This window comes from Aptenodytes patagonicus, chromosome 13 (genome assembly GCF_965638725.1).
Source record: "Aptenodytes patagonicus chromosome 13, bAptPat1.pri.cur, whole genome shotgun sequence".
Classification (NCBI taxonomy): Eukaryota; Metazoa; Chordata; class Aves; order Sphenisciformes; family Spheniscidae; genus Aptenodytes; species Aptenodytes patagonicus.
The window spans coordinates 12,477,275-12,489,708 of record NC_134961.1 but is presented as its reverse complement, the minus strand read 5'-3'; the positions used below and the strand labels follow the sequence as shown (position 1 = coordinate 12,489,708).

The 12,434-nt window shown below is 41.3% G+C and overlaps 1 protein-coding gene across 1 annotated transcript; it reads left to right on the top strand.

The window, feature by feature from the left end:
• Positions 1-6,945: 6,945 nt before the first annotated feature.
• SMIM10L3 (small integral membrane protein 10 like 3) lies at positions 6,946-11,858 on the top strand. The gene is made up of 2 exons (XM_076350767.1): positions 6,946-7,131; positions 8,766-11,858. The coding sequence occupies exons 1-2, from the start codon at positions 6,946-6,948 to the stop codon at positions 8,784-8,786; spliced, it is 207 nt and encodes a 68-aa protein (XP_076206882.1). The 3' UTR covers positions 8,787-11,858.
• Positions 11,859-12,434: the final 576 nt, after the last annotated feature.

Here is a 12,434-nt window from a genome sequence, read left to right as displayed (position 1 = left end):
TGAAATCCTAGTCGATACCTCTCTTAAGGTGACTATTCTTTACTTACCCTGGAAGACAAATTGTTAGTTATGTGTATGCTCCTTAGAGTACATGATGTGTTAATTATTCTATTATTAAACTTACTATATTTCAGCTACATTTTACCTTATTCTTGCATCTTTTTTGTTTAACTAGTATGTAGTGTATTTGTTTTTAAAGAGAAACAAATAACTTACATGGTGCTACAAATGCTTAACACTCTTTGCAGATACGTTTTTCTTCCTTGAATGAGAGGAGAGACCAACACAAGGAACATATTGAAACATGAGTTTGACAAAAGGAAAGAACCTTAGAGAACAGTATGAAAGACAGGGCAAAGGAGTGAGAAGTTAATAACAAACTACTTACTAGAAAAATTATCAGTTTGATAGATATGACTGCAGTGCTGGGTTGTATATAGAATAGTTACAAATGCACTACACAGAGGAGTATGTAAAAAGAAAATAATGAATGGCAGTAACAATAACCAATTATAAATCTTTCCATAATTCTGATAAGATTATGAATCATAAAGTTGAGGCTTAGATCAGTCCTAATATTGTTCCACAATCTTATCACCTTATCTTCTCTCATCCATTACAATTGTTGAAAGTCCCAGACATCGAGAGGAAATCGTTATTTAAAATTGTTTCAGATACTGTCTGAATGTGTGTATTGTGTATGTGCTGGCACTGAAGGAGGATTTTTCTCCTTTGTGGATGGGGAGTGGCAGGGTAATCATGCTGATGCAATACTGGAAAGTTCTACTCACTATGACACAGAGTATCAGCATTACAGAGACAATAATTATTTGCACTTTTATAGTATCTTTCATCCCAAACTATTACTGTGTTCTTTAACGTGTTAGTTCATTAATAAAGCCACAAACAAATGCCCAGAGAAGTAGAGAAGTACCAGTATACACATCGTACATACAGGGAAACACGTCAGGGAAACAAACAGAACACCTAAGAGTGATTCATAGGTGTATTCTCTAACTCCTAGATGACACTTCCTGCCGACACCAGTTCTGTTCAGTCGCCTTCAGGAAACAACGTGCTACAATATCTAGGTCAAAAGTAACAGTCTGTCCTTACCAATAGCGCAAAAACTGTTTTAGGCGCAAAAAGCTTTAATCGTAATTCACAGCCACTTGAAACCAGGGGTCGGACTGAAGTGCAAGAGCCAATTTTACATGAAGCAAAGGTGTATCAAAGTGTCAGAGGGTGGAATAAAGTTTTCAGCATATTGCACTCCTCTCTTTAGATATTTGTATTAAAATCAGAAGCAAAGACCCCCACCCAAAACGACTGAAGAGATTTCTCTTACTGGAGAAAAACGGGGTTTCCAGATGCTTTTTCATCTTAAAATAGGTAAGAGAATTGTCTTTAAAAATTGTAATTAAGGCTTGATTTTATCCTAATTTGAGTTGGTAAAAGTCAGGTGATTAATGATGTAGTATTAGGGATATTGTAACTGGTAGAAAGAAATCTTAATGCACAGTACGAGGCATCCAAAATTCCTTCCTGGACACTAACACCTGTGGTGTTATCTGCCTTTGTGGCCTGTCACGCACTGAGCCCCTCTGCCTTCCCACTCTTAAATCAGGATAGTAGTATTTATTCAAGCTGTTTGGATAGTAGCTAGCAGTTAAAGATTCACACCTAACACAGTTGCCTGAGATTCTGAAGTTTTTTTCTTAATGATCTTTGAATTCTTTAGCTACGTGTCTTCATCAAGCTAATAGAGCACACAGTTTTAATTTAGGAAAGTGACACTATCGCTGTGGAGGAAGTTCAGAGTATCTTCTCTGAAGTTGGGGAGATACCGTGACATAAAATTAATGTTAGAAAAGAATGTAATCCACAAGTAATGGTCCGCAATTTCTAGATATTCCAGGCAGACATTTTGGGCATGATTAGTCTCCTGAGTGTTGGGAAAAAAGCTGTACTAGCATGTGATATGTACGCTGTTCAAATATAGTACTCAGTCTGCTCTAGAGGAACCAAAGCCAGCAATAAAAAAGGAACCACAACTTTTAAATGTCAGCATTTGCTGCATCAGAGAGAACAGATTGAAGGAGCATGAAAATAAAATGTTAGTATAGAAATCTCTACATTAATAATGAAGCATTGTAAAATAAATGCATCACATTCATGTGATATTAGCATAGATGATTTAGCTGGTATATGTACACAACAGAAACAAGTCCTGTATTTTCTTTAGGTGGCTTCTGAAAAATATCTCTTCTGTCAAGAATTTCAGTTATAAAAACCACATAAGGCTTTGCATTCACTTATGTCTACCCTCAGGTTTAGCAGGCAGTAACAGACAGTGCTTACTACAGTGAGAACTGTTGTTGAAGGCAGTGGGACTGTATATGGCTGTAAGCTTTCTGGAATAGAGACATCATTATATATTTATAAACAAGGACCTGAGCCTTCTCTGTGTCACTTCAGCTTTTTATCGCTGTAACTCCCTCAGCAGAAATATAGGAATAAGCCTTTTTATAACTGTAAGCATCACAACATGCCCTGAGGCGAGGCATTGCTGAAGTACACAGATGTGTAAGCTGCAAGTTCCCCTCAACTTAGATCTGTCTTGATATCAAGCATTTCACAGAAATTAGCTTTAAAACATTAAGAAAAAGGATAAAGGTTTAACCATTACATAAGCCCATTCAGTATTACTAGTTTTACTGCCTTCCACTGTCCAATTGTTTTTCACATTAATGAAGACCGAAGGCTACAAGCGTTGACCTGGCCACTTGATTTGCTTAGAAAGGTTTAGTGTTTCTTTTGCTCCAGGCTTGCAGACACACTTATGGACTTTAGTAGAGCTAGGACCTGAAAGGACCAAGCCTTCTGCGGTCAGTTTGCCTGAGGACAGATGGAGTGGTAAGAAGCATACTTCCCTCTGTCCTGCTGCACAGCTGTGACTCATATACCAACTAACAACTTCTCTTGGAGTGGAAAGCAAGACAATAACCAGAGAGATTCAAAAAAACACATTAGATCAAAGCCAGAAATTAAAATCAGCGGTTCCTCATATAGCACGGTCAGCATTCAGAACAGAAACGTACATTTATTACAGAAATAAGACAATTGTCAAAAAGTGATATATTCTGGAATCCATTCCTCACTGGAACCATTTGTAGAAATTCTGAAGAACTCGTAAGTGGAATAAATAAGTACATAAATAATCATAAATAAGTACAAAATAGGTTATTTTAGCATAAATAGAATATAGAAATTGTATGAAAAACTTATTTTTTTCCCCCAATGATTGTATACTAATAAGCTGCTACGTAACAATTTATGTGAGAAAGACTTCCCAAAATAAGGTGTTTGATTTATTCTCCATTTCCTAGATATAAAAATTATGAAATTGTCCTGTTTGCAAAACAATCTAGGTTAATGGTGACATAGGTCAATCACCTTCTTTCAGTTTTACCAAGAGATGCAGTTGGATGACTGGTATTTCAGCTTACTTCTGGCAGCTAGGTATTTTGATTTAATGTTAGACCCTGCCTTTATTAAACTGATGAAAAATTCCTGTTCCAATGAGGTCTTGTGCCTTTTTAATATTGCCTATGTTGGAGTACCAGCGCTCCTTGGTGCAGGCTGTGTGCAACACTGTGTTATAACACAACAGCTTCTGCAAGAGTTGTTCATATTGTCAGTAACCTCCCATGTATCTAACTGTAACTTGCCAACCCTGTGTTGTTAGAATCCACAGTGTATTGTACACTTAATTTTCTGAAAGAGTTTGGAGAGAGGGGGCTCTAAGCTCGATGTCATCACAAACCAAGAGTAAACTGAACACTTTTGTCACCAGGGATGGTGCTTGTCTGATGCAACAGAGAAAGACGAGTCAAGGTTAGGAAGCAAAAATGGGATGATGGCATTAAAGTGATGGAAAATGATCTCTGCAGCCATCAGCCACAAATTGCATGTCAATAGTTTTGAACTTCTGCATATTAAAGTAATCAGTGTTCTAGCTAAATTGAAAAGGATTTTACCACCATGACAGAGCTGAAATCAAAGGAGGAAGTACGGGGTGGTTTTGAGGTTTAGTTTCACTGTCAGAATAATTAGCCGATTTCCAATCTTGATGTGACAGGATCTGGTGAATCTCTTCAATTGGTATTCAGTTGCATTATCCGCTACTTTCTTTGTTGGAAAGCTAAAGGGTGTTTTATCCATCTCACTATTTAATTAAATAATTAGATCCAAATTAATACTGATGCTAACTTGTTATTATGAACTGATTTATTAATTATATTGCCTATTTTAGTGTAAAAAGTAATTTACAGTTAATCAAGATTTTTAAATTGATACTGTCACATCTGTTTCAGTGAGCAACATGAGCCGGAACTAATGAGAATCTGGCAGATATCTACCGATAAATATAAAAGTTAATCAGCCTTCTGATTTAACCTTTGTGTATCACATTGCATTCCAAATTAATCATGGAAAACTGCTACATGTCCCGTGGCAGCTAAATCACATTTGTGCTTAGGTGTTGAAAAGATGGTCTCAGTACAAAAAAGGGCGAAGGGAATGGAGATGATAAGGAATTCGAATTACCTTGGAATTCCAGTGTAGGGCCTGGACACATCTCAGTTCCTGTGCCTCCAGTACTAACAGGGTTATTAAAAACTTCAGATGAGCAGGAAAAAAGATACACCACTGTCTTCATAAGCCAGACGTGCTGAGCTGATGTAGAGGGAGGATGGGGATACCACACACCACAGAGCAGTAAAACCACTGCTGTGTACATTACTTTCCTGCTTGCAGAAGCACTATACCTGTCTTTGGAAAACTTTGTGACAGAGATTAAGACACCGTGGAATCAGAAGCTATTGCATGAACTTTATGGATAACATACATAACTTCAGGCTCCTGCCTTTTTTTTGCATGGCTTGCTGTAATAATAACCCAAAGGATACTTTTTGAATGAACTGATGGGGAAAGTGAGGGCTATTATTCCAAGTTCTCCAAAATGAAAACATTGCAGATAACAAGTCCTTTGAAATTTTCCCTCTTTGGAATAGTACAGGTAGGCTCAAGACAGCCAGGCACACAGAAGATATGAAATCATAGACAGATCAATCCTGGCCTCAGAGCGGATCATTCATTTTTGATTAAAGAACTGACGGAAGTCTGTGGCTAAAGAGAGATCTGAAGAGCTTTGAATCTGCTAGGATGCCCTGTGGAAGATGGACAAGTTCCTGAGAAGGTAGGTTTTAAGATAAATTTTTCTGAGACCTTTTTGACCCGAATGAGTAGTGTTTTGCTTTGTAGGAGTCAGTAGGATAATCTTAACTCTGAGACAACATTTAACTCCACAGCCTGAAATTCAGTCAGATCTACTTAGAAGACAGCAGTGACCTGCAGCTGTCTGGAGTTGGAGAACTGGGTCTGAATGAAGTAGATCAGGGATTTCCACACTAAGAAGGGGCTATCTAAAGGCCTGAGATCCAAATGAGTTCCTTCAGGTCTGTTCAGAGGCTGAATGGGGTTAAAAATTATGTTAAGGACAGCTCCACTCTCTGGTTCTGCCATTTAAAACCATGCTCTACCCCTTCTGACCCCAGGGCAGCTGCAGGTCAGGCTGGAGGGCCTGCAGTACCTCCTCACCCCTAACACTGGACAAGCTCTCCAAACACCATGTGTGCTTAAAACAGTCCCATTGCTGAGAATACAAGCTAGCGCCTGTAGTTTCCTTAATTGCACTGTTTACGGTTTCCAGACACACAGGGTTTTGCAGCGGTTTTCCGCTCTATTATGTAACTAACGGATTACAGACAAAGGGATTGCAGATAAACCTGGGAAGGTGTCCAGTTTTGTTCTGGAATTATTCTTTCTCTGTGCACCAGCATGATTCTGTGGCAATAAAACAGTATTTTACAAGGAGTTTAGATCAAGATATTGATTTTTGTTTCATTTTACAGTTACTAAAAGTTGGTTGAATGGAAACTGTATAGAACAGTTCTGGGGGGGAAAAAAAGGGCCATCTTCATAAATGGTATTGGTCATCTCTTAATCTTTTGGGGCATTTTCCCCTACCTGCAAAGCAAGCGTCATGATGATAATTTATCTCAAAAAGCTTCCTAGGAAACGCTTGCAAAATGTTTTGGAAATCTTAGCCGTAACCTGTACTTGAACACTGTATTTTAAATTCAAAATAACTTAAGTATTGGTTGAAAAGGAAGCATTTCCTTGTGGAAGCAGCTGTCTCGCAGAATTGATCACCTAACTGCGTAAACAACAAAACAAAATTACAAAAAACTCCACCCAAACCCGGAAATCGTTACCAGTATCGATGGCCCGTGAATTTTTTATTAAGGTTAGAGCACACACCTGGGTCAAGCCCTCAGGCTTCCCCTCCCCAGCTGAGAGGGGCTAGCTCGACTGGAAACGGATTTTAGGAATCACAGCGACTCTCCGTGGGCTCCCAGTACGATTTCAACTCCCGAGGGACGGGGCCTCGGCGAGGAACGGAAGCCAGCCGGCCTGCAGCAGCGCTGAGGGACGTGAGGGGAGGCGGCGAGCCGCCCGCCCCAGCCGCCGCGCCCGCTCCGGCGGTCGCCCCTTCCCGCGCTCCGCCCTCAAGCGGGCCGTGCCACGCGCCCGCCTCGGGCCGGCCCCCACCCGGCGGGGGGGGGGCGGAGCCCGCCGACACCCGCTGCCTCGCCCTTCCCCCGTGGGCATGCGCGGCGGGGGGAGGCGAGTGGGGTGGGCTCGCGCGTCGGCGCGCTGCGGCACCCCAGCGCGAGCCGCCCGGAAGTACGGCGTCAGGGTTACGCGCGGCCGCACGTCGCCGGCGGAGGGCTCCTCCCCGCTGGCGACACCCACCGCCGGGCGCGGGGAGGGGGCGGCTGCGGGGCCCGGGCGGCGCGGCGGGGCCGCGGGCGGGGGTATATGGCGGCGGTTCTGTCCGCCCTGGCTGCCAGGCTCTCCCAGTCGGCCGCGGCCAGGTCCTACGGGGTCTTCTGCAAGGGGCTGACCAGGACCCTCCTCATCTTCTTCGACCTGGCCTGGAAGCTCCGCATCAACTTCCCCTACCTCTACATCGTCGCCTCCATGATGCTAAACGTGCGGCTGCAGGTGGGCGGCGGCACGGGGGGGGCGGCCGGCGGGGCTCGAGGGAGGGCTCGTGTCCCGGGTTTCAGCCCGGTGATGCCGCTGCTGGGTGCCGGGGGACGGGGGAGGACCGCCCGTTCCCGGAGGCGGCGGCGGCGGCGGCTCGGCAGCCGCTATCGCTTCTCTTGACTAACGGTAAGCGCCGTCGGACGTGTCCCCTGGGCTGGGCTGGGGCGGGGGGGAGGCCATCGCGCTCCCTTGTGTCACCGCGGGCAGTGTCGCTTGGATTCCGCGCGGGTGCGGCCAGCTCTGGAGGCTTGCCTTTGCCTGCGATCAGGTGTAAGTACCCCGTTGTACTGCTTGCTCCGGACGTTAGCAGCGAGCGGGCCGCTTCCTCATCTCAAGTTTATTCGTGTTACTAAGCCATAGTTAAAGACAGACGATAAATTGTGAATATATGCGCGTTGATAGTACGTTCCTGACACCTTGTAAGGAGCTAATAAAATAATTTCCTCCATCAGTTTGTTGGTTTTTTTAAAGTCAAGAACAGTTGTAGCAGGGAAAATGTAGAGGTAGTTTTAAATAATAACGTCATTGCATGAAAATGACAGTTCAAATCTAATTTGTAGCTTTCCTGTCTTGAGCCTGTTCCTACAAAACATGGAACTCCCTAAAACAGCTTTGACCTAAAGGCATTAGGAGCTCTCACTCCGCAGGGTTGAAGTTTCATTGGTTTTGTGATGAAATGAAAGCTTTACTTTTAACTTAACTGGCAACAGAAGCAGGCTATGGACTATCACAACAAACATCTGTTCTAGCCAAAGATTGGACGCTTTCTTTCTCCTCATACCCATAGCTGTAATGACATCTGGCTAGTGGCCAAGTGCTGAAAGACAAGTCTGGTTGCAGTTTGTGACTTGTAAAAGGTAAGTTGAAATGGGAAGAGGTCAAAATGTGGCGTCTCATATTTTTATTTTTGGGACTTGTCCTATGGTTCTGAAGCTTGAAATTGAGCCACCCTGCCAGGAGTTGTACATGTAGCTTAGTCACCTTGGTGGCTAAAAATGCCTTGCCTTTGCTGGTTATCTGTGTTGGTACGTAATAGTTCTCTTGTAACAACATCAGTTGTCATTTGACTACAGTATAACTAATACCCTCTAACTATGCTGGTGCAGCCAGTCTGACCAGTTCCCTTTGGGACGCTGTGCATGGTACACTGTTGATTTCCAGTGTTGTGTGTCTGATTTCACCATGCACTTCTGTTTACAGGAAGATTACTTTAATATTTGCCTTTAATGTTAAACCTCTAATCAGTTACAGTCTGCATTTGTATTGGTTAAGGAAAATGGTAGTTATGCAGCTAATCTCTCTAGCTGCTCATTTGCTGACTCCCTTTGATGCCTGTTACCAAAAGAGAGTTTGTAGCAGATTAAACTGAAAATACAGAAGAAAGTTTGTATTTGGGTATACTTCCTATCCCTTTGGATGTGCTCAAGCAGCCTGTAGGGAGACTTGTCTGTTTGGACTACTGTTACTTTCTGCAGTTGGGTTACTTTTTTTCTTTATGTTAAAGATTTTTTTTATTTTTTTTTTATATACTGGGCGCAAAGAAACTGGGATATTAGTGTAACAACTTTCTGCATTCTTTTTCTCTTTAGGTCCATATTGAGATCCACTGACTTGTGACTTGGTGTGCTGCTTGCATTGTATGCTGCAACTAGAGTCAATCACACTCCCTCAAATTCAGCCTGTCGTGAAACAGCAAAGCTATGCTCGTCTTCTCTAGGACTATGAAGAAAGAAGATTTAAATCAGAAACGAATATGTGGCAGTGGCCCAGATCATCACAAGGCAGCGGCTCACCTGACACACATACATTCCGTGTTGAACAACTCTCAAAATCATAGTAGCAGTTTACAAGAATTATTTTATTTTAACACCAGGAATTGTTCTCTCTTTAATTCTATACCTCTGCCTTCTATTGGCAAGGAAATGCCTCTGAGTTTGAGTGAATCAGCAGGGAGGAACTCAAGTGCAGCTGCTCCTTGGAAGGATTCATTTCATCTGCGTTTTTCTTCTGGGGAAGACAGTCTTGATAGGGTTTCTCACTGCATTAATAGTATTTCTGTAATGGGCTGGCTGGAGAAGGCTTGTAGTTTTGCTGGAGACTTTAGCTTGTGCTGTCCAGGAGACAACCTTGTATGTTTTGCACACTTCTGGCTGGGAAATTTGTGGTATAATAAAAAACTGCAGTTTCTGGAATTAGACATGAGCAGCAGCAAAGAGAAGGAATTGCAGCTTGCATTTCTTAAAGAGTTGGAGCTTGGTGGACTTCCTGCTCTCTATTCTGTTCCAGTTGCCTCACTGAATGAATATGCTATGGGACTCTTAAACAACCAGAAACCATGTTTTTTTTCTTTGTTACTTAAACCTTGTGTCTTCAGAGCAAACACTTGGATACAAGCAAATGCTTTCAAATATACAATATGTGACTAATAATTTTCACATCATCCAGCTAGTAATTTCTGTGCTAGCTTTTGCACTAGCAGGTCTCTGGTATGCAGTAGTGAAGGTAAAAAAGTACTAAGATTTTAATAATTACTATTTTTAACATTAATAGAAACTTAATTGACTAAATAACAGAGACAAGGTTACAGTTCAGGTTTTAGTGAGAAGTAGACAGCTAAAGTAAAAATTATACTTGTGTAATTGCTAGTAAAGTTGGCTGTTGGAATAATAGGGACCTTTTTTGTAAGGAATATCTGCATCTGAGTGGAAGGAACTTCTTAATCTTAAAAATCTTTGGGACTTCTGCAGGTCTGCCATTAACTTGGACTAGAACCCAATTCGATTGTTTAGCACAGATCCTTTGTTTTCTTTAGGGTTTGTATTAGCAGAGTGTTCTGGCTACTATTTACAAACATTTCCAATGAAACTGTTTCTTGTAGAGTTGAATTCCTGCTCTTAACCCAACAGTAACTAATGTATCAGTCCTTAAAACACTTTGAATTGGAAAGCTGTTGGGAGGGTGGTCTTCAATACAGCATAATTCTCAGCAGTGTTCCTTTTCAGGGATTGTATTGCTCTAATTTCAACAATATCTCATGAGCTTTATTGCGCTACAACAGGCACTATAAACAATTTTCTAAAATAATGTTTTCTCTCCTTGAAAAAGTGATTGTTATCACTGAAGCATAGTAATAATTTCTGGGCCTGTTGACTTTGGCTTTGGGACAGACTTCTGACAACGGGGTTTGGCAAAGAATGGAGCAAGAATGTTGGAATCAATAGAGCTGCTTGTGAATAAGAATTTGCAGGAATAGGCTCCCGTGGGCACTTAGATGGAGAAACTCATTGTGCAGCAGATCAAAGTTTGAACTCTGTCCGAAATTCTCAACGAGGGGGTTGGTGTAGGTGGGCTTAATGTGCTCTAGGGGCCTACCTAAAGAGGGAGGTATTGATATGGTGAGTTAGGATGTGTTTTCAGCTCACCCTTCACTCCGAGTTAAAAGTGAGGCCTTAATGCAGAGTAGTCATGCCAGTGATTCACACACCAAGTATCCTTTTTGCTAGCTAGCTTACTTCATTTTGGAAAGAGAATAAGTGATGTTGCATTTAGTTTGAACTGAATTCACCTGGAAAGCCAGTAGAGTTTCTAATATGGTGTTTATTTGGGTGTTAGCACACTTGTGTAGAGAAGTCCTTGATTATGAAGATGGGATGCCGCTTATCAGTGTTATGGGGAGAAATGTTGGAATTTTTTAACCTTACTTGAGTGCTGAAAGTAAGACATACTACTTCTTATGTTAAATGATATGTTGTGTTTTTATTATCCCCATTGGTTGGCTATTTCTTCTGGATGCTAGAAGAGATAAAATGCTATTTACTTTAATTTAGAAAATAACTTTTTTCCCTGGTGTGTACTTCTATTAATTGTTTAAGTTCTAGACTTTTGACCACATCATTACCTGTCACAAAATTACTAAAAACCTTAAAATAATAATGGATTACATATTGTAAGTAATTATTTTGACAGCAACAGTTTCCCCTTAGTCAAGCCATTCATACTATTCACTCCCATCTCCGCTGCTGCAATTTATGACCCTTGCAGTGGTATTAACATTGAGTGTCTGTGGATCGAGATTGCTGAAGCGATGTGGATCTGAAACCCCAAAACACCAGAAACAAAGACACTTCTCCAAAGTCTGTGGCTTATCTGAGTTATGGTGTTAAGCTGTTGTCTGCATACAGCTTGACCCAAAAAAACACTTGGCAGAGCTGAGGGTAGAGGAATGAAGGTGGGGAGGGGTTGGAGCCTGTTTAAGCTGGCTTGATTACTAAAGAAGACATTGTGCAATTGCATCTTAATCTCTATAACTAGCTATATAGGTAAAGAAATACTCTTTTCCTATATGGTGAGCTTTTAATTTTTTTAAGTTGCACATAAACACAATCCTGCATCCACAACTGAGTGCTTGAACTTCCTTTATGAAGAATTGATTGGCACAGTTGTACCTGTAGTTGTTACTTGAGACCTTGTCTGTTCAGCTGAACTGTTTGGCCTGGAAGATTCTCTACTCTGCTGTACATCATTTGGGAACCACATATTTAGGGAACCATAGTTATATACAACAAAAACTTGTAGGTGATACTGTCAAGTTAATAGGCAAGAGTAGCTAAAGGCATAAAAACATTAATGCAGTTTTTAACGCACCTTCTCTGTGGTGATTTTAAAGGGGGGGGGAAAAAGTGGGGGGGGACCAAAACATGAGATAAATTAGAATTTAAATATGTGTACAGTGGGGTGCCAAGGGTTGTCTCTTTATTGATGATAAGCCTATGCAGGAGGGGATCTTGGAATGTTGTATCATGTTATGTATCACAGTCCAGCTAATACAGTCCTGTTTAAAGCAAAATTGCTTTGAGTGAGTGGCCTTTAATCACTTATTACAGGATCACTTTAAATACAGATACGATACAGCTAAGTGAAATGATGGAATTTTTTTTGTGTACTAGATGTATATTGAACATAAGATATAAAGAATATGTCTTAAGTGAGTGGATTTATTCCATTTTAAGATAGTCTATGTACTTCGCCTTGGATTTTATTGCTTAAAACCTAAAAGGTAACTTTCTAACTTGAACATTCCTTCTGAAATTCAAATAAAGGATAGTTTGGTATGTTAAAATCTCACATAAGATACTGCACTTTAAGCCTGGGGAGGCCATAAATTGAAAGCGCTGTTCTTGCACTAATAGAACTGTTTGACTGGCAGCGACAACACTCAAATAGCTTTTACTGTCTGGGGAAGAATAGTGAACCAGAAG